The 21,195-nt window shown below is 43.0% G+C and overlaps 1 protein-coding gene across 9 annotated transcripts in view; it reads left to right on the top strand.

The window, feature by feature from the left end:
- The first annotated feature begins 2,223 nt into the window (after positions 1-2,223).
- FBXL20 (F-box and leucine rich repeat protein 20) overlaps positions 2,224-21,195 on the top strand; it is a 592,644-nt gene continuing 573,672 nt past the window's right edge. For 3 of the 9 annotated variants that reach the window (XM_073608335.1, XM_073608334.1, XM_073608331.1), the window contains exon 1: positions 2,226-2,444. In XM_073608335.1, the coding sequence (XP_073464436.1) occupies positions 2,229-2,444 (216 nt within the window). In that variant the 5' untranslated portion in view covers positions 2,226-2,228. Of the gene's footprint in view, positions 2,642-21,195 lie in introns of all 9 variants that reach the window. The other 6 variants (XM_073608339.1, XM_073608330.1, XM_073608338.1 and 3 more) reach the window with 5 other exon arrangements.

Genomic DNA, 21,195 nt, shown 5'->3' with positions numbered 1-21,195 from the left:
TGAAAGAGCCACTGCTGTGTCTCCAATGTGAAAGCCCATGTGGAGCGGTACGCTGGCAGGATGGTAAAAAAAGTCCTGCTAGCAGCATCTTTGGAGCGGTGTATACACCTCACATATCCTCACTTCTTTTTTACACTGTTGGTGGACTTTAACTTGCTGGCTCCTGGTGGTGCCAATTCATCTTTTTGGACTTTTATCATTTATTTGGCATCACTTTTCACGTTTTGATATACACGTGTTTTGATTTATTTCATATATATATAATTTTTTTTGGTATATGTCTGTAGAATTTTCTCACACATTGGTTCACACCTTTGTATATTACATAGATGATATTTGGTTTCTCATATCACATGTAACCAAATGGTATATTAATATTTACTCACTGCATTTGACCTTAGATAGGTCACCTATGTTAGTATAATCCCTTTTTTTGAGTCTATAGCTCCACATTTTTTACATATTTTTTCAACTACCTGGGTCTAGAGGTGTGTTGACAGCTGTTCACTCACGTTTTTACGCAGCGCTGTTTTATTTATATTTTTTTATACACCGCTTCTTCACTGTTCCTGCCCATTGAAATTAATGGGGCAGCGCGGCTATACCGCCGGCATAGCCCTGCTGCAGTTTTAATCCTTTCTTGGCCGCTAGCGGGGGGTAAAAGCGCCCCACTAGCGGCCGAATAGCGCTGCTAAATTGGCGGCAAAGAGCCGCTAAAGATATCGGCGTTTTACCGCTGACGCCGCCCTGGTGTGAAAGGGGTCTTAGCGACTTCTGCTCATGGATTCATAGTCTACCTGGGACGTTAATTTTTCTATCCCTTCCTCAATTGCTCTCTGCTTGGATTTGAGTCTCTCAATTTCTGCCTCACTCTATCTCCAGCAGCAGAGTTTGCTTCAATAGGGCCTTTTCTCTCGTTTGTAACGTTCTATATCTTGTTTACATTTTTGATATTTCTCTTGCAGTTTTTTAAATAGGTGACGGGATTCTCCATATAAGGCCTGAGCATTTTGGATCTGGCCCACTAACTCTTCCTGGCCTTCTCTAGATTGTCTGAGTCTACCATCAGCCTGTTGGGTCCCGATTGACAGGGATTGTCTTCTCTTTTTTGTTATTTAAGGTGGGGAGGGTTTCCAATTCTTTCTTTAGGGCTGGCATTTGTTTGGCAACTTCATTACACAAAAACCATACGATCGGCAAGGACTCCATAACGAGATGATCTCGATTTTTTTGTCTTTTGCGCCAACAAAAGCCATAATCAGTTGGTAAACAGGGCCATCTTCAATAAAAAAAAAAGATCACTTAACCTCTGGGCCTGTTCTTTCTCCTCTTTGATAAACTTCTCCAAATTGCCTCCTAGGTCTAATCTCTTAGGAATGTATTTGATTACATCATAGTCAAGGACTCCGCTTAAGTTTTCCCGAGGCCCAGTAGCCTTTTTCAGGTTTGAGGTCACATAACAGGATTGATCCCCATGTATGATAGGTCACCATTTCAGGTTTGATCCCCACATACAGTACTACATGTCACCATTTCAGGATTGATCCCCATGTATGGTAGGTCACCATTTCAGGATTGATCCCCATATATGGTAGGCGACCATTTCAGGATTGATCCCCATATATGGTAGGCGACCATTACAGGACTGATCCCCATGTCTGGTAGGCGACCAGTTCAGGATTGATCCCCATGCACTGCATGTCACAATTTCAGGACTGATCCCCATGCACTGCATGTCACCATTTCAGGATTGATCCCCATGTATGGTAAGTCACCATAACAGGATTGATCCCGTTTATGGTAGATCACCATTTCAGGATTGATCTCCATATATGGTAGGTGACCATTTCAGGATTAATCCCTATGTATGTTAGGTCACCATTTAAGGATTGAGCCCTATGTATGTTAGGTCACCAGTTGTACTGCATGTCACCATAACAGGATTGATCCCCATGTACGGTAGGTCACCATAGCAGGATTGATCACCATGTATGGTAGGTCACCACTTCAGGAGTGACACCCATATATGGTGATTGAGAGTAATGGAGGGATATTTGTACAGTATATTATAGAGGGTAACTCCCTTGATGTTAAGGTGAATTGATACAGCTGCACCCCTTCTGGCAGCCACATGCCCAATTTGGGACTTATGACGTAGGCACGACTCTGTCCCTTTAAATCCCTGGCTCGACACGTCCTGATTCCCCCGGTAACGAAGTCACGTCTCAATGTTCCACAACACATTGAACGCCGCGCCTCCGGGAGCACGGACATACAGACTGGAAGGGCTCAGGCTCGGGGCTCGTGATCACCGGGCTGTCCCTGAAAATCCTGTAGGCCGGATGCCGGTGCCCAGTCAGTCCCCGCGGCTCCGATCAGCTGTCAGCTGCCGAGCTCCACCCCTTCTTCGTAGAGCAGCCAATCGCGGATGTCAATGCTGGCAGGTGCGGGTGTTATTGTTTTGGGCTAAAGTTAAAGGCCTCAGAGACTGGAGAAGATCTTGGGGTTCTGTCGCTCGAGTCCGGCTCACCCGGCAGCGAGAGCAGAGCGTCCACACTGTAAGATCCGGACACAGAGAGGGAGAAGAACCACCGCCTCCATGAGGAGAGAGATGAACGGGGTTAGCAAGAGCCGGTTTGAGGTTGGTGATGGTGGTGGTATAATGGCAGGGTGACGACAAGGCTCCCTAGTGGGGTAAACAGGGACCCTTTATAGGAGAGCTGTGGAAACTATGGTCTTCTGGTGACTCCATGTGAGGTCTGTGATGACGTGTAGCCTTACATGAAATGGGGAACATATATAACTGGTAATCTGTACTGGGCTCATTAGAAGTAAGGAGGGCACTATGGATGCAGCCTGGTTGCTGTGAGTACATAGTGTGTCAAAGCTGAATAGGTTTGTGTCAAGAGTGGGACAGTAATGTGTCCTAGTAAATTACAATGGGTTCAACAGTAGACTGGCCTTTGGAAGAACAGTAGTGAGCTGTGCCTGGGATGACAGGTATCTCTGCTTGGACAAAGGACTCTGATGAGCTCATTCTAGATCTGTTCCAGGTCTGCGGGGGCAGGGGGTCCGCTTGCCAGCAGAGAAGCTGCCTAAACATCAACAGGCAGATTTGTACCCACTTATCCGAGAAGTTACATGTGATTAGGGGCTCTGACCGGCCTTGAACCCAGGCAGTCTGTGTCCAGGGCTGATCGTTCATAGGTGATTGCTGCATAGCGAATACATTTGAGCAACTGGGATTAGCTGCGGGATCTGGCAGCCTCCCATTGCTTTCAGTAGGGGGTTACCCACAGCTAATTGTCAGGAACCGTGTTGGTATTCGCTCAAGTAAACTCTGTTGGGCAAAATTCCAAGTGTGAATGTGTCCTAAATCTTTAATTTTATTCTTGTATACCAACTTACTGCCCACCCTAGTGCACCATGAGCTGTAAATATCGTAATGATTAGTACCGGTCCCCCTGACACCTGAAAGTTTCCTGCATGTCAAAAAGTTTGAGAGAATTTGCTTTTATATATAATAGGGGTCCTTTAGAACACTGAAAAAAAAATAACACCTTATTAAATGAATGAATTAAAAAAATGCACTGGTTCAATACTTATTGCAAACCTCCAAAATCTGGATACATTCTCAATATACCAAGTAAACAGAAAATATACTAATGGAGTAAAAAGTAGTATTACAAAATTAATTGACGTAAGTCATTGGACTTAAAACAAACTTGTGTAGAACCATCAAAAATCATATTTTGCTATATAGTAAAATACTTATAAATGGCATAGTGGGATTTTTGCTACTCATTTAGCACCCTAAGGGCTAGTTTACACTTGTTTTTACCCCCCTAAAAGGCTCCCCCTTTTGCTGCAGAGGCAGCAGCTGGAGGTGTACAAATGCAGAAGCAGGAATTGTACCCACTGTTGTATTCAGCGGGTGATATTGCACACTGAGCCTGACCCAAGCAATGGGGCCTGCTGCCGCGTGCTGCTGCATTCTGGTTATAAGGTATTTAAAGCATTAAAACGGGTAGTGAGAAGGTGATATAATTCCCCCTCACCCCCTGTCAAATGCTTTCTGAAGAAAGAGAGCAAAGCCTGTGTAAAGGAGCGCTTATTTTTGGTTTATTTAGGTATTTTTGACTTGCTTGTTATCAAGGAGGCTACAGGATGTGTAATATGACTTTTATAAGCACAACTCTGTCTACCTGTGTTGGGATATATGTGATGCAGTCATCCTGTAACCAGAGCCTGCCAAGATCAGGCCCTCTTTTTTTACATGACTGCCATGCCTAGAATACATACTAGACTTGGATATAATTGTGACATCACCATGATCTGGATGTAGGATCTATGTCCAGCAGTTACAATATTTCAGTGGCTAATATCTTGCTCGCTACAGATTTCCACTGTGTTACACTTAGAGTGTATAGTGGCACTGATTGTTTCACAGATTTGTATATCTTCATTTATGCTTTAATCACTTCAGCTCGCACACCAGAGAAGGACCTGAACAATTTGAAAAAAATGCGCAATGACAATAAATTTGTCATTGCCTAAGAAAACAAATAATATATATATTTTTTTAATTCCTTAGGACAAACAAGGCTTTCTTTTGGTTACCTTGTCCTGCATAGATGAGTGTGTGTGTGACAATACTAAAAAACAAACAAAAAACCCACTTTGCTTAGTCCTCTTCCAGGACATGAGATGATCCTACCCTCTTACTGAAACACAAGCGGATAGTTTAAATAAAGGCTCCTCCCACCCTCTCATCACACTCATTAGATTCTGTTTCTTACCTTCCTGACTGGATGGCCAATAGGTCAGTGGCTCACCTCTGGTTCCAGATTCACTATGGCCTGCCTGTGCTAATACAGTGCTTTGAAAAAGTAATCATACCCCTTGAAATTTTCCAAATTTTGTCATGTTACAACATAAAAACGTAAATGTATTTTATTGGGATTTTATGTGATAGACCAACAAAAAGTGCCACATAATTGTGAAGTGGAAGGAAAATATTAAATGGTTTTCAAAATTTACAAATATGTGAAAAGTGTGGCGTGTATTTTTGTTTTCAGCCCCCCCTGAGTCGTTACTTTGTAGAACCACCTTTCGCTACAATTACAGCTGTAAGTCTTTTTGGTTATGTCTCTACCAGCTTTGCACATATGGAAACATTTATTTATTTTTTTTTTTGCCTATTCTGCTTTACAAAATAGCTCAAGCTCTGTCATTGGATGGAGAGCATCTGAGAACAGCATTTTCAAGTCTTGCCACAGATTCTCAACTGGATTTCGGTCTGGACTTTGAGTGGTCCATTCTAACACTTGAAAATGCTTTGATCTAAACCATTCCATTGTAGCTTTGGCTGTAAGTTTAGGGTCGGTGTCCTGCTGGAAGGTGAACCTCCAGCCCAGTCTCAAGTCTTTTGCAGACTCTAACAGGTTTTCTTGTAAGATCGCCCTGTATTTGGCTCCATCCATCTTCCCATCAACTCTGACCAGCTTCCCTGTCCCTGCTGAAGAAAAGCATCCCCACAACATGATGCTGCCACCACCATGTTTCACGGTGGGAACCGTGTGTTCAGGGTGATTTGCAGTGTTAGTTTTCCGCCACACATAGCATTTGCTTTTAGGCCAAAAAGTTCATCTGACCAGAGCACCTTTTTCCACATGTTTGCTGTGTCTCCCACAAGGAGTCTCATGGCTTTTTTTTTTTTTTTCTCCAACAGTGGCTTTCTTTTTGCCACTCTTCCATAAAGGCCAGATCTGTGAAGTGCGCGACTAATAGTTGTCTTGTGGACAGATTCTCCACCCACCTACAGCTCCTCCAGAGTTACCTTGGGCCTTTTTGGCTGCTTCTCTGATTAATGCTCTCCTTGCCCGGCCTGTCATTTTAGGTGGATAGCCATGTCTTGGTAGATTTGCAGTTGTGCCATACTTTTTCCATTTTTAGATGATGGATTGAATAGTGCTCCGTGAGGTGTTCAAAGCTTGGGATATTTTTTTTTTTTTTATAACCTAACCCTGCTTTAAACTTCTCCACAACTTTATCCCTGACCTGTCTTGTATGTTCCTTGGCCTTTATGATGCTGTTTGTTCACTAGAATCTCAAACAAATCTCATAGGGCTTCACAGAACAGCTGTATTTATACTGAGATAATATTACACACAGGTGGACTCTCTTCTAATAAGGTGACTTCTGAAGGCGGTTGGTTCCACTAGATTTTAGTTAGGGGTATCAGAGTAAAAGGGGCTGAATACAAATGCACATCACACTTTTCAGATATTTTAGTTGTAAAAAATTTTGAAAACCATTTATCATTTTTCTTCCACTTCACAATTATTTGACACTTTGTGTTGGTCTATCACATAAAATCCCAATAAAATACATTTGTTTTTGGTTGTAACATGACAAAATGTGGAAAATTTCAAGGGGGTATGAATACTTTTTCAAGGCACTGTAACTGGAGGTGGCCACCCTTAAAGTGGAAGTAAACTTCCATCTCCGAATTTTACATAATAGGTAAGCCTATGACGGGGCTTGCCTATAGGTAGTGTAAATTGCTCCTAAACATGCACCGTTAAGGGGATCTTTACTCTATATGCAGCCAGTGACATCACTGGCACACGCGCTTTGAAGGAACGGCCACCTGGGCCATTCCTTCAGAGCCTTGTACTGTAAACGGTGGCTCCCGCATGAGTGGGAGGGACGTCATTGCGGCTCCAGCCAGTCACAGAGCCGGAGCCTGCAAACCAGGACACAAGGCGGGTGAAGATGGGAGCACCTGCAGCTCTGTCATCTGAGTGCTGGAAGGGCTTCGTTTTGAGGTAAGTTTAACATACTGTGCTAGTATGCAACGCATACTAGTAACTTTATGAGATTACCTTGCAGGGTAAAAAAAAAAAAAAAATCAAGCGGTTTTGAAGCTCTTTAAGGCATGTTTCTTGCAATCAGGATTGCTAGCTGTTGTGAGCATTATGAAGGGTACGTCCTCCAGGGCTTTGTAGTGAAGCTTTCCAAGTTTCTAGCCAATTACACTGGCTGTTGTGGGTAGCAGGAGATTATATTTACAGCAGCTAAGTGCGGCATGGACCGGGGCATTGAGAGTTAATTTTACCCTTTTTTAATTTTTTTTTTTTTTTTTTTTTTATGAAAAGGTGAACTTATCATTTAATGGACTTTGAGTCAGAGGTTAGGTGGATAAGAAACCTCTTTAGCTTTCTTTATAAAGCAGATGGTAGTTCGCTCCCATCTTCAGTGGAGGCATACTCCACCTGTTCCTATGCATTGATCTACACAGAAAGAGCAGGGACATTGGAAGACCAAATCTGCAGGGATGCTACATAGTTTATTTAAGACACCATCAAACATAGATAGATAAATAAATAGCGTGGAGGTTCTTTCTCAGAAAGACCTGGTCCCTAGTCTTTGGTAGGAAAGTTGAACAAAGTGTTGTCCTGCCTTGAGGTATAAAGCTTTAATTGCTTATCCTCTTATGTTGCTGTCCTAAAAGATGATTTTGAAACTTTGCCATTTTTCTTGCCAGAAACAGTTTAGTAGTAGTTTAGGTATGCATATGGCGGGGCGATGATGGCACGATCTTTGTCTTGTCCAGACAGAGAACGGTTATCGCGAAAATGCAAAATTCTTTGTGAAGGCTGATTGTGCCCAGTGAGCGACCTCTTGTGTTCATTAAGCAGCAGGGCAGCTTCTTAGCATGGAACCGGAAGCCAGCAGCGATCACTGTAGTCGTGGTGCCCACTACAGAGATTTCTAGCTTCCACAGGCATCTTCCAGTTATGATGCATACATACTTAACATTGGTCCAAGCTGGCCCAATATAACTTTGCAGAAATATGCATACCTAAACTTCTGCATTAACTCCCTTTTTAAACTGCAGGATTGCATGGCCGGAGTCATGGCCTGTTTTCGGATACAGAGGGTGTCGATCATCCCATATTTAGACGATTTTCTGGTCTTTGCCCGAGACAGAGAGACCCTTGTTCAGGATCTACAGTTGATTTTACGGACCTTTCAGAAATTTGGAGTGGAAGATCTACCAGCAAAAGTCTTGCCTGGTGCCCTCCCAGAACATACCTTTTTTGGGTTATCTAAGAGACACTGTTGCCCAGAAGAGTTTTTTTCTTCCGGAAGAAAAGGTTTTAAAGATTCTTCTCTCCGTGCGGAGCTTCAGGTTGCTCCCGCAGGCCTCCCTTTGGCAGATCATGCAGTTATTGGGTTTGATTGCAGCCATCCCAGGGGTGCCTTGGGCCCAATTGCATTCCAGGCCCCTTCAGGTGTTTCTTCTGTGCCATTGGGATTGCAGAAAAAGCTCATTGGATCAGCTCGTTCAGCTTCCAAGAGGGGATATTCTCAATCTGTCCTGGTGGGAGCAGCGGGAACATCTGCAGGGAGGGAAGGACTGGGTGCAACATGCCTCGATAAATGACCACAGATGCCAGTCTGTGGGGCTGGGGTGCTCACTCAGCAGACTGGCAGGCCCAGGGAGCCTAGTTGCCGGAGGAGACATGCCACTCCTCGAATTTCAGAGAACTGTTAGCTGTGGGGAAGGCTTTAATGGCTCTGGAGGAGAGTGTCTATTCAAGATACCTGTTGATTCTCTCGGACAATGCCACAACCGTGGTGTACCTAAACAAGCAAGGGGGCACTCGCTCAGATACTCTTCTAGTGTTAACCCAGCAGATTCTGTCCTGGGTGGAGGACAATGTCACTTCAGGGCGGTACACATCAGTGGGACGGAGAACGTCCTGGTGGACTATCTGAGCAGGGTGAATGTCAGTAATAGCAGTTGGGAACGACATCAAGGCACGTTCCAGGAGATCGTGCTGAAGTAGGGTCTTCCCGCAGTGGATCTTTATACTTCTCAACAAAAACCTGCTGGCCGTCTTCTCACTGGAAAAAGAGAGTCCTTAGGGACAGATGCACTCTCCTTCCTGTGGGATTTCACTCTGGCCTACGCCTTCCCTCCATTTCCCCTCTTACCGCTAGTAATTTATTCAGGACCAAGCGGAAGTTATTTTGATTGCCCCTTTGTGGCCCAGGGGGAGTTGGTTCTCCTCACTGAGAGCCCTCTCAATAGATTACCCCCCCCCCCCCCCCCGGCCCCTGCTAAAACTGAAGAATCTTCTCCGTCAGGGGCTGGTGCTTCATCCAAACCCTCAGACCTTCCATTTGATGGCCTGGAGGCTGAGCGGTGCATCCTACAGTTAAAAGGGTGTTTAAGAGGGTTATTCAGACAATCCTGGACAGCCGTGAGTTAGTCACAAGGAAGATCTATGGGAAATTTGGAAAACTTTTTTGTTTCCTGGCAAAAGAAGGTAGGAATAGATTCTTTTTCTGCTCCCTAAGGGCAGCAAAAAAAGACTACGAGAATAAAGCTCTCTTTAAGAGGGCTGAAACAGAACACTTATAGTTAGTACAAAACTAGCTTTATTAGTACAAAAAATACCACAGCAAACTAAATTAACAAAAAATGAAGCACAGATAAATGGCTGACAGACTATTAAAAAATTGTACAACGTTGTCAAATTGTTAAAAACATAGGAAGCTGCGGCTGCATATCCCACACATGCACACTAGACACTAACCTAACCACTTGCATACACTGGTTAGAAAAATAAGGCTATTAGGAATGTAAGAATAGGCATAGAGATTCCTTGGTAAGGGCTCCAAATAATAAAGTCCATTAAATATAAGCCATATAGGTTAGGTGCTGGTTATTAGTATTAGGTGGGAGACTTGAGTGTACTGGTCCTGTTTGCATGAACATAACTATACAGCGGAGTCTATTAATGATCAAAACACAGACCATCAGCATAAATGGATAAACAGGCAATGTAGCAGTTGTAACAAGCAGCTTAAACAGCGGAGGAAAGAAGCAGAGGCAAACATAGCACTGAAATATTCAAAGTAGATATCAGTAGGGGGAGTGTTGTAGTGAATCAAGCAGGCATCCATATAATAGCTTCTAATTAGGATGTGGATACTCTCACCAACTGTGTAGGGTCCACCGTCTTCCTGCAACGTGACTCTACCCCTGACTGGATGGATGGATAGCGACTAAGAGCCTCGCTCTACATTAGCCAAAAAAGTATTCGACCAGGGAGGAAAACCTCCTCATAGTGTTTGTTGTCTCTGTATGTTTCAAAGTAGATCCGGAAGAAAGAAAACAAGCCATCAGCTGTTTGTTCCGTGCTGACACTCAAGTCAAGGAGCGCACGGCTTCCAGTGATGTGCTGATGTCACACCTGTTTATCCATTTATGCTGATGGCCTGTGTTCTGTTCCTTAATAGGCCCCGCTGTATGGTTATGTTCATGCAAACAGGACCAGTACACTCAAGTCACCCACCTACTAACCAGCACCTAACCTATATGGCTTATATTTAATGGACTTTATTATTTGGAGCCCTTAACAAAGAATCTCTATGCCTATTCTTACATTCCTAATAGCCTTATTTTTCTAACCAGTGTATGCAAGTGGTTATGTTGGTGTCTGGTGTGGCATATGCAGCTGCGGCTTCCTATGTTTTTAACAATTTGACAACGTTGTCCATTTTTTTTATAGTCTTTGTCAGCCATTTATCTGTGCTTCATTCTTTAATTTAGTTTGCTGTGGTATTTTTTTTGTATGCCTATCGGAACTGCATCCTACAAGATATCGTATGGGTGAATGCTATCTACAAACTCGCTAAACTTTTATATTTGTATTATTTAGTTTAGGTTGATCCAGGCAGTTTTTTTTCAGTTTTTATTTCTACCCTTAGGGCAGCAACCTGAACCCTATCTTTATTTTATAGAAAAAAGACTAGCTGAGAATCCTTTGATCAGGAGGTTCCTTTCAGCCAGATCTAGACGTAAACCCTGGGCTGTTAAACAGATTCCTCCCCGGGATCTGGCATTAGTGTTTAAAGTGGATGTAAACCCAATTTTTTTTTTTTTTTGTCATAACGTAGAGTATAAGATTTCCTATCATTTGAGCCCAGTCTTGCCACAAAGAGTTAATCCAGCTCTGAGCAATCCTCTTTTATTGTTCAGTGAGGTAAAACTTGACAGAGAGAAACTTTGTCAAATCTTCCCCCTTGCTGTGAGTGACAGGTGATTTTACATATCTCGTGCACTAGCCTAAGACATGCATTATTTTTTAATTCCCACCCCCACTCCTTTCTTCAGGAGCTCTGCAAGGATTGGCTGTTCCACACCTCAGCATGATTTGGCATGCTGAAGTCATGTGGTTACTTTCCTGTCTTTTCACTGGATGTTAGAGATCATAGCAGAAGTTCAGTATAAGGCCTCTTTCACACTGTAGCGGTTTGCAGGCGCTATTGCGCTAAAAATAGCGCCTGCAAACCGACCTGAAAGTGCCGCTGCTTTGTCTCCAATGTGAAAAACTTGAGGGCTTTCACATTGGAGCGGTGCGCTGGCAGGACGGTAAAAAAAAGTCCTGCTAGCAGCATCTTTGGAGTGGTGAAGGAGTGTGTATACCGCTCCTGCCCTTTGAAATCAATGGAACACCGCAGCAATACCGCCGGCAAAGCGCCTCTACAGAGGCACTTTGTGGTGGTTTTTAACACTTTCTTGGCTGCTAGCAGGGGGGGGTGTAAAACCGCCCCCCCCCCCCCCCCCCCCGCTAGCGACCGAATACCGACGGTAAAGCGTAGCGGCATTTTAACACCGCCCCCGCCCCAGTGTTCCAAATTTCACAGGTCTCAGGAGGTAGTTCTTTCTAGTTTTTGTACCTCTCCCAAGAATGCAGAAGAGGAAAGATTTAGTTTTTGGGACGTGAAAAGATGTCTTCTGCTTTATCTTGAAAGGTCTAGTGAGTTTAGGAGTTCCTCCCAACTCACACGGTCGGACTTTCCGACGGCAAATGTACAATCGGCTTTATCGGACTTTTTCCATCGTAGTTTCTGATACACAAAATGTTTAAATTACGAGATGGAAGCGCTCGGTCTGGTAAAACTAGCGTTCGTAATGGAGATAGCACATTCGTCACGCTGCAAATTTTTTCAATCTTTTAATGCAGCGCATTCTCTTCTTTATAATGCTAGAATAATGAAGTTGTTTTGCTGCTGATATTCACACAGAGTTCTCACAAAATGATTTTATTATTTCTTGTGATCTCCTGAATAATATTTATTTTTTTTCGTCCGATCTCCATATAATGTTTAGCATTTTTGTTTGTTTTTTTTATCAAGATCTCATTTTTATTTTTTTTTTATTTTTATAGTGATCTCTATAATATTATTTATTTTGTGTGTCAAGTTACCACAACGCCATTATTATCTTGTATTTTTTAACCTCGAGGTTGGTGTTGGTGTCCCTTGTTAATTTGACATTGTATTTTTGAAATGAACCTGCCTACTCACAAACAAACTGTGTCCTTTTTGAATTAAAACAGGCAAGTATTTCTTTAAAAAAAATAGCCATTTATTATGGGTCATAATAAAATAGAGGAAGGCAATGCTGGCGAAACTGGTGAAATTGGCGAAGCCTTTGTACCCCAGGGCACACATCAACTATTTGCCAGCCAAAATTGGTGGCCTGAGGAGTCCATAAAATAGTGAGCACAATCCGGTCCAGGACACCAAGAGATCAGGAACAGCAGCAGATGACATCTATGTCCCCAGGCTGTGGTCATACAACAGCCTGCATCTTTTGCCAGACCAGACTGAACCCAGGCCATCACTTTTTTTGTCTTCCTTACACGCTTATTTCCAGGTTGTGGTGTTGGAGGTGTGGCAGGAGGAGGAGGATGATCCAACTCCATAAAGGTGTGTTTTGGTTGTGAGTTGGCCCCCTCAATCCCTTATTTTGGGTGATCACCATAAGTTCCTCACACAAGAGGCCTTGGCCCTCCTCCATTTGCTGCATTTTGTATGCAGTCATGCATGAAAAGGCCTCTTGGAGAGTGGGGTTGGCTTTGAGGGCCTCATTAGCCTCCCTAATCAGCCTGAGCGCTGCCTCCTCCACGTTACTCCCCTTCGTGGCCCTTTTGGTTGGAAGGCAGAGGGGAGGAACCTGCGATTCTGTGAGGCTCCTACTGGGCACAGCCTCCTCCTGGCTGCCGCATTTCCCCCCCCCTCCTCCTGGCTGAGGCCTTCCTGTCTATGAAAAAGGGACATGGTTTTAGTTTATTGTTCATCAATAACACAATTTTCAGCTCATGACTGTTGCAAATTGAATGTTAACAAATAGAAAAGACTATCATTCTGACCCCAGCATTTTTCATTCTTGTCCCAAACCTTTTTGGCTACTACTGTCTATTGATATATAAAACTTTATTAAATCAGCAACTAGTGATCAATAATATCTATTTCACATTTATTTTATGACAAGAAATATGTAGAACAATGCTATGCCTGGCTCAAGCTGGGCTCCTCGCCTCAGCTGGGGTGGAAGGTAGGGTTGAGAGGGATTCCCTGACTTCAGTCTGGTCTGCCAGAAAATGAAGTCTGTCATAGTACCACAGCCTGGGGACATAAATGTCATCTGCTGCTGCTCCTGATCTCATGGATTTCTGGACCTTAGTACTCTCACGATTTTATATGTGCTCCTCAGGCCACCAATCTTTTTTTTTTTTTTTTTTTTTTAAATAGGAGCTGTCTGCTGTGGGAATCTGCCGCTACACCAACTCCAGCAGTTTCTCCGTCGCTGCTTGCCCCTCTATTTTGTTATTATAATGCGGGTGTTTCACCTGCCACAGACAGGGCAGCTCCCTGTATTTAGTGGGATCTGTGTTAGTATTCCAGTAGACCTGCTTCCTGAACCTCCCCAGGGTTCAATCCGCAGAAGTCAGTCCTAGGGTCCACTACTTTAGCGGTGCACTCCTGACTTCCACGGAGTGCATCTGTCACCTGGTCTTAGGTTACCTGGCAGTGGACATCTTGAAGAGGGCCGACCTATAGCATGGACCTTGCCTAAACCCAAATGTGAGAAAGGCCAAGATCATGACTAAAGTTGTGAAGAGTCTGTACAGGAATTTTGGGGTACGACGATCCAAGGAACAATTGAGGAAACGCTGGTCAGACCTGAAATTGAGGGAGCAGGATCAGTACAGAAGGATCAAGAGTTCTTCAAAAAAGTAAGTAGTTGTCATGTGTATTATTATTATTATTATCATGCTGCTCCATGTGCTTTTCTCTACTGTTGTACAGTTTAAAATGGCAACTTTCATGTTCATGGGCACAGTCATCGGTCATAGGAAACATCGTTCGTTCGCCCACTTATAAGATGTTTTGGGCAGATACAGGTTAACTGCATTTGTTCAGGCCTATTTGTATTAAAAGAAGTTTGTTGTCTAGATGGGTTTGTATCTAGAATGAAATGCAAACTAGATTCAGTGTAAGGAGAGGACACTCAGCAGCTGTTTACACATCTGGATGCAAGAGCACTAGTTTGGGACACCAGAACAAACTTTTTAGGGTGCCCCACACAGGTGCTCCCGTGGATACTAGGGGTGTCTCCATGTGTGAAAAATGTTTCATATTCCTATTTCTGCCATCAAATATCTGTGTGCTAATTATACCCTTTTTTTTGTGTTTTTTTTTATTCACATAGGGAAGAAATGACTCGGGACATCAGAGGACACCAGGGACCCCCCCACCTCCGAAAGAAGGGGAAATCCCAAAACCACAAGCAGAGGAGGGAGAGGTTAATGGAGTGGGCGAAATAGTCAGAATAGGTGAGTGTCTGAGACCACAGCTTTAGGTAATAGATGGATGCCTGCATATTTATAATACATGGTGTGTTTTTTAATTTTAGGTGATGTGAATGTTGTGGAAGAAGAATCTCATTTCACAAGTGAAAGTGCCCAGATCCTCATCGGGGAGATAATGGGGTGCAATTGTGATTTAGAAAATAAAAAGGAAAACCTTAATGATGATTAACAAAAAATGCAGAACATCATTGATGTTTTAGGCAGAATATAAAACACAATAAAACGGTCCAATTTATGTGTAATTTTGATTTTAAAAACAATTTTTAAAGTATTTTAAAAGCCAAACTTTGAAGATGCACACGGTGTGTCAATATGTGCTATCTGCCATCACGGTATATCAATGTACACGTTTTGTGGGTGCAACCCCTTCCTCAAAACCCAAGTAAGTGAGAGGAAGGGGTTCCAAAACACGTCCATTGATCACCCATGATGGGAGCTAGCACATGTTGACATTAGGCATGGGATCAGGAGGGAAATCCCCAGTTTGAATCACAATTTGTGTGCATCTTTAAAATTTGGCTTTTACAGGGTTGACATCACCCCATCTGATGAAGGCAAGATCGACACGGTTTGGACATACTAGTGTCTGATCTTGCCTTCACTTTATCAAAGTTGAACTTTGTAAGTTCCTGAGTTGTGTATGTTATGTTTTGAAGCATGCCTGTTTAACCAAAAAAAGGATATTTCTAATGTGACAAAAAAAAAAAAATGTTATACAACAAAGATGTTGGTTTGTTCAAAAACCCTTTTCTAACGCACATGTGAATGTGCTTTGAGTAAATTGTTTTCTACTCAACAATGTGTGGCTTCTTCTTTCAATGCGCAATAGCAATTTTTGTAGTAAGTTGGTCTTTACAGTAACAATGGTGGTTATTTACTAAAGGCAAATCCACTTTGCACTCCAAGTGCACTTTTGCAGTGCACTTGGAGTGCAAAGTGGAATTTCCTTTAGTAAATACCTCCCACAGTCCTTTATAATTTGCCACAATCAGGCCATTTTCGTGACTCCACAAATTTGAGTCATGTTGCTGAAAAAGATGAATATTTTTATCGGTAATGCATTACATACATTAACAAAAAACAAGGTGTGTGTAGCAGACCCACAACATAATAGTTCGCCGAAGAAGAGATTGTCACCTCATGTATCCGTTTAAAAAAAAAAAAAAAATTATTTTTCACATGTTTGTTAAACATTTTGTGGCATATCAATGGCCCCCCTGCCCGCAAAGTACTCTAGATACTTTTTACGAACTTCACGGGTGTTTTTGGGGGGGGGGCGCAAGCCAGGACGGCCAGCTTTAAGAGCCGTCAGGGTTGTTGTAGCCGGTAATAAGCCGGCCTCAGTCCCAACTGAGGCCACATAGTTAGATGCATTTTTTCTTAAGAACTTGTGCAATATGAAGCATGCCATAACAATATGATTGATTTTATAGTTACATGTTTATTGCAGCGAGGAATAGGCAGAACCGGCTGGCCATTATTCCAAAGGCATTTTCCACCACTCTTCTGGCTTTAGCCAGCTGGTAGTTAAAAACCCTCTGCTCCGGGGTGAGGGTCCTCATCGGGAACGGCTGCATCAGGTGTTCACCCAGAACAAATGCTTCATCTGCACCAAAAAGGAACGGGAGTCCTTCCATGTTCTCTTTAGCAGGTGGCAATCCCAAGCCACTATTCTGGAGCCGTCTATAAAATTCAGTCTGGGCGATGACCGACATCTGTCCATTCTTCCCCACATCCACATACAGGAACTCATATGTCGCCGACACCACCGCCAACATCACAATACTATTAAACCCCTTATAGTTATAATAGTATGATCCCGAGTTGGGACAATGTGGACATGCTTTCCATCTATTGCCCCTCCACAGTTGGGAAAGTCCCACCGCTGGGCAAACTGGGATGCCACAGTCTGCCAGTCCTGTGGCGTTGAAGGAAACTGTGGAGTCAAACAAGAAAAAATAAATTTAGTAATTTTGCACATAAACATTGCAAGCAGATTAGACACAAACATTCTTGGCCAAAATCACTATTAAACTTTTTTTGAAGGAGTATTTAAAGACAAAAATTTAAGGTCCACTTATCAGATTCCTCACCTCCCCTGATAGCCCATTGTACAAATTGTATTGGGGGGGGAGGAGATGTTTTGGACAGGTAACCCTTTCCACTTCATTGAGAGCTGAATGCATAAATAATGTGTGTTAATTTGGCCAGCCCCTCCTTAATTACACTATTGGCAGCCCACTGGACAGGTAAGAATTTGAATACACACTGTACAAATTGAAGCACATCTTTACATTCTGCAATTACTTATCAAGATAATAGGAGAACAAAACTTGAAACAGTACCATTTGAAAGTATTCAGGCAGGCCCTTTCACTACATGCTTTGGTAAATTCATCCATAAATATGACCACAAAAGAGGTAGGTATAGTGTGTATGGGTTTGGCAAAGTCAGCAGATAGAGGATTGGTATCGGTTGACTTAGCGTTTGGGGACCCCAAAAAAAAGCCTCTGACACTCTGCCTGAATTTAAGGACAACAATAACGTTTGTACACATTTTAGGGGTATTTAGGGTAAAGCACTACTATGGAGCTGACAAAATACACTAAGTGACTAGACTAGGTGTGTATTGGCCAAGGATAGCATGCTGGTGAGATTAGTGAAGGCAAATATGCATGAAGGACAAAAAAGGAAGTTTAAAAGCTTCCAGCATGCATGCGAACAAAGGGGACATTCACAGCATATTCCAAGCATGATAATTGGGGAATGATGAAAGAAATACAATACATTAGCAAACCTTAAATATAATATAATGTGATGTTAAAGGAGAAATCTTACCTTTTTTAATATAGTCCTTCTGCAGGACCTGAATGATGGCGGAACAGGTCTCTGGAATAATGATTCCCAGAGCCTGGGGGGAGATGACTGTTGAGAATTTCATGTCCTGCAGATTTCTCCCTGTCGCCAAGTACCGCAACGTGGCGACTAGCCTCTGTTCAGGAGTGATGGCTTGCTGCATGCAGGTGTCCTGCCTGCTAATATAACGGGACAGCAAAGCCAACAAACAGTGAAAAACGGGGTCCGTCATCCAGAGATAATTCAATAAATCGTCAGGATTATTCAAACGGATCTCCCACAACAAAGGCATGTGCGAGAATTGGTCACGCTGGAGTAACTAATTCTTTGTCCATGAACTCCTCCCCCACCCTGTTCAAGGACTGGGCTTGGGTCAAAGCAAGAACCCCAACACCAAGCCCCCGCACAGCATGAACTCTGCGACGAGTACGTAACCGCAACATGGCTTCAAAACAGTTGGCTGGTCAGAATGAACTAACAGAAAGCACTGAAAAACAGGCCTGAGAAGAGCGAGCTGAAAATCAGAAACGAGTGGACAAGAATGCATTGAAAATCAAATACGTACTATAAAAATATGCACTGAAAAACAAATGTGAATTGACTACACATACTATGCACGCGCGTATCGTCTCTCACCAAAATTCTACTAACACGAGATTAGCAGAAGGAGCCCAAAGGGTGGCGCACTTGGTAGTTAACTTCCCTTTTCAACAACATTGTGTGACCATGTGTATGCAAGACAAGTTTGAGCCAACATCTGTCGGAAAAAAAAAATATGGATTTCGTTGTCGGAATGTGCGACCGTGTGTACGGGGCATAATTGGTGTTCAGTGGCCCAAGAAGGGGACCAAAGCGTCTAGGAGTTCCATTGCCAGATGGATTATTGAAGCTATTTGTGAGGCGTACAAAGCATCAGGTTGCACCCCTCCTTTCAGAATTAGAGCTCATTCAATGAGATCCATGACCACATCATGGCCAGAAAGAGCGGCAGCATCATTGGAAGAATTTTCTAAAGCTGCTGTCTGGTCCTCCTCTCATGCGTTTAGTCCAGATGCTTTCTAGCCAGGACCTCTCCTTTTGGTAGGAAAGTGCTTCAGGCTGTTGTCCCTCCCCTAAGGTATAGAATCTTGCTTATCCTCTCAAGTAGCTGGCCTAGAAGATGAGGGGGGCAAAACCACCGTTGAACGTAACAGTATTTCCATGAATCTTCCAGGACAGCGTCTATATTCCCACTAGGGCTGAAACAACTAATCGATTAATCGACAGCTAATCGATTATGAAATTAGTTGTCAACTATTTTCATAATCGATTAATCGGCCAGCCGATTATTTGGCCTGCATACAGAATGCATTATTTGTTTACATATCAGGAAACACAGTGCAGCACACGTACAGCTCAGTACACCATCCATACATGTCAGGAAGTGCCTGAGAACTTGTGAATGTGAATGTGTGAGGAGCAATGCCTTATGGAACATGTAGTCCTGGGCAGGAATTGAGTGGGTCTAAAAGCAGAAGTTTTTTTACCTTGCTATAGGGGTACACTATACTATAATTTGCAGCTTGCTATTTATTGGGGCACTCTAAAGGAAGGAGGAGCCAGAGGCATCTGTGAGGGACCCCAGAAGAGAAGAATCGGGGCTGCTCTGTGCAAAACCATTACACAGAGCAGGTAAGTATACCATGTTTGTTTAAAAAAAAATTACTTTAAAGACTGTGCAGGGAAGATCAGCATCTGAACCCAGAGAAGGTGGAGGCTGATAGACTGGAGGTAATAGAAGGCATTACTATTACATTTAAAGTAAACTTTTACATGGAGGCAAGCCACATTACGTGGGAGCAGGGCACATTTCAAGGAGGCAGGGCACATTACGTGGGAGCAGGGCACATTACATGTGCCCCAGTGTGAATGGGGTCTAAATAAAAAATGTGATCTCTGAGTCTGATGATATTTACCAGATTCAACCTCCAATAGTATATACAGTATATCTCTTCTGTCTGTTATTCTCAGAGTGGATTAGAGATTTTGCTCCCTAATCATATAGTTGATTATTTATATTTACCACTGCATATAGATTTTGAAGAATAAATTGCCTTTTTTTTAAACTTTACATATTAAATTATACACCACACTTTTTTTAAGGTTATTATCCGATTAATCGATTAATCTAAACAATAATCGGCCAACTAATCGATTATGAAAATAATCGTTAGTTGCAGCCCTAATTCCCACCCTATTCTGTATTCACTGGTCGCTTTGTTTACCTGGTGGTGGTGTTTTTATGTGAGTTTCCTGTTTTTTTTTTTTTTTTTTTTTTTCTTTTCCTCTGCCGAGTGCACTTTTGGTGGAGGTTTACTTTATCTTCTTAACAACTGAGGGGCAGAGTAGAGGGAGGGGCCTTTTAAATTGTCTGATTTGTGTTTCCTGTGGAGGGCGGAGCCAATCATCTCTCAGGTTGCTGTCCTGGAGGATTCATGAAAATACCGGTAAGTCTAAAGGGAGTTTTTCCCTATTGCATTCTATGCAGTAAGGTAAAAATAACTTAACTTCTGCATGCAGCTCCCCTCCACAAACCCCCCCCCAAATACCTGAATTCGATCTTGATCCAGCACTGTGCATGAGAGCCAAGGATGTGTTGGCTCTTGTAATCATTGGATCAGATACAATAGCAGGTGCCATTGGCTCTCGCTGCTGTCAATCAGAGCCAGTGACAAGGGAGTGGGGGTGGGGCCAAGCTCTGCTCTGTGTGTCTTCTAGACACACACAGCAGGACTTGATAGTGAGCATGCCCCCCCCCCCCCCATGGCCTGCCTTGGTGGCAACCAGTGGGGGGAGGAGTGCTGGAAGAGGACACGAGAAGAGGAGGATTGAGGCTGCTCTGTGTAAGCCATTGCACAGATAAGTCTAACATGTTTGATATTTTATTAAAGTAAAACATGAACCCATAAAATCATGTTCCTTTGTATATCTCCTTTCTGAGCAGTCTTTATAAATACTGTAATAGCTGCTGTATTTACTTAGCAACTCCTGGCTGTCATATTGGTGGTGGGTGGGGGGTCTGACAGTGAGGCAGAAAGACATGGGACAAATGGATACATGTCCTGTATACTTCAATGAAAGGGTTGTGTAATTTTTTTTTTTTTTGATTGTGTTACATACAACAGTTACCTCTACCCCTTGTATCGTAAGCACATGGAGGGTAGAAAAGTGGGAGGGTTGTGCATGTATGCCAAGAATGATTTGATAGTGAACGTGAGCATGAGGGACAAAATTGCTAATGGGGCAAGGGTGGAGATGGGATCCTTGTGGCTAGTTTTAATGGGAAGAAACAAATGGAAAATGAATAGTGGGCGTATGCTACAGGCCCCCTAACCTGAAGGATGAGGAGGAGTCTCCTCTCCTGTCGCAGTTAGGAATGGTGGCAAGGCAGGACGATTTTATTATAATGGGGAACTTCAGTTATCCAGATATCGAGTGGCTTGTCATTTCTTAAAGAGGATCTTCACTGCTGGGCACCACAAACAAAAAACCTTATTCAATTCATTTTTAATATTCAAAGCAAACTCCCCCATTTATCTTGAGTACAGGCAAATGATTC

Source organism: Aquarana catesbeiana, linkage group LG12 (assembly GCF_042186555.1).
Source record: "Aquarana catesbeiana isolate 2022-GZ linkage group LG12, ASM4218655v1, whole genome shotgun sequence".
Lineage (NCBI taxonomy): Eukaryota > Metazoa > Chordata > Amphibia > Anura > Ranidae > Aquarana > Aquarana catesbeiana.
This window is presented reverse-complemented; position numbering and strand designations above follow the sequence as displayed.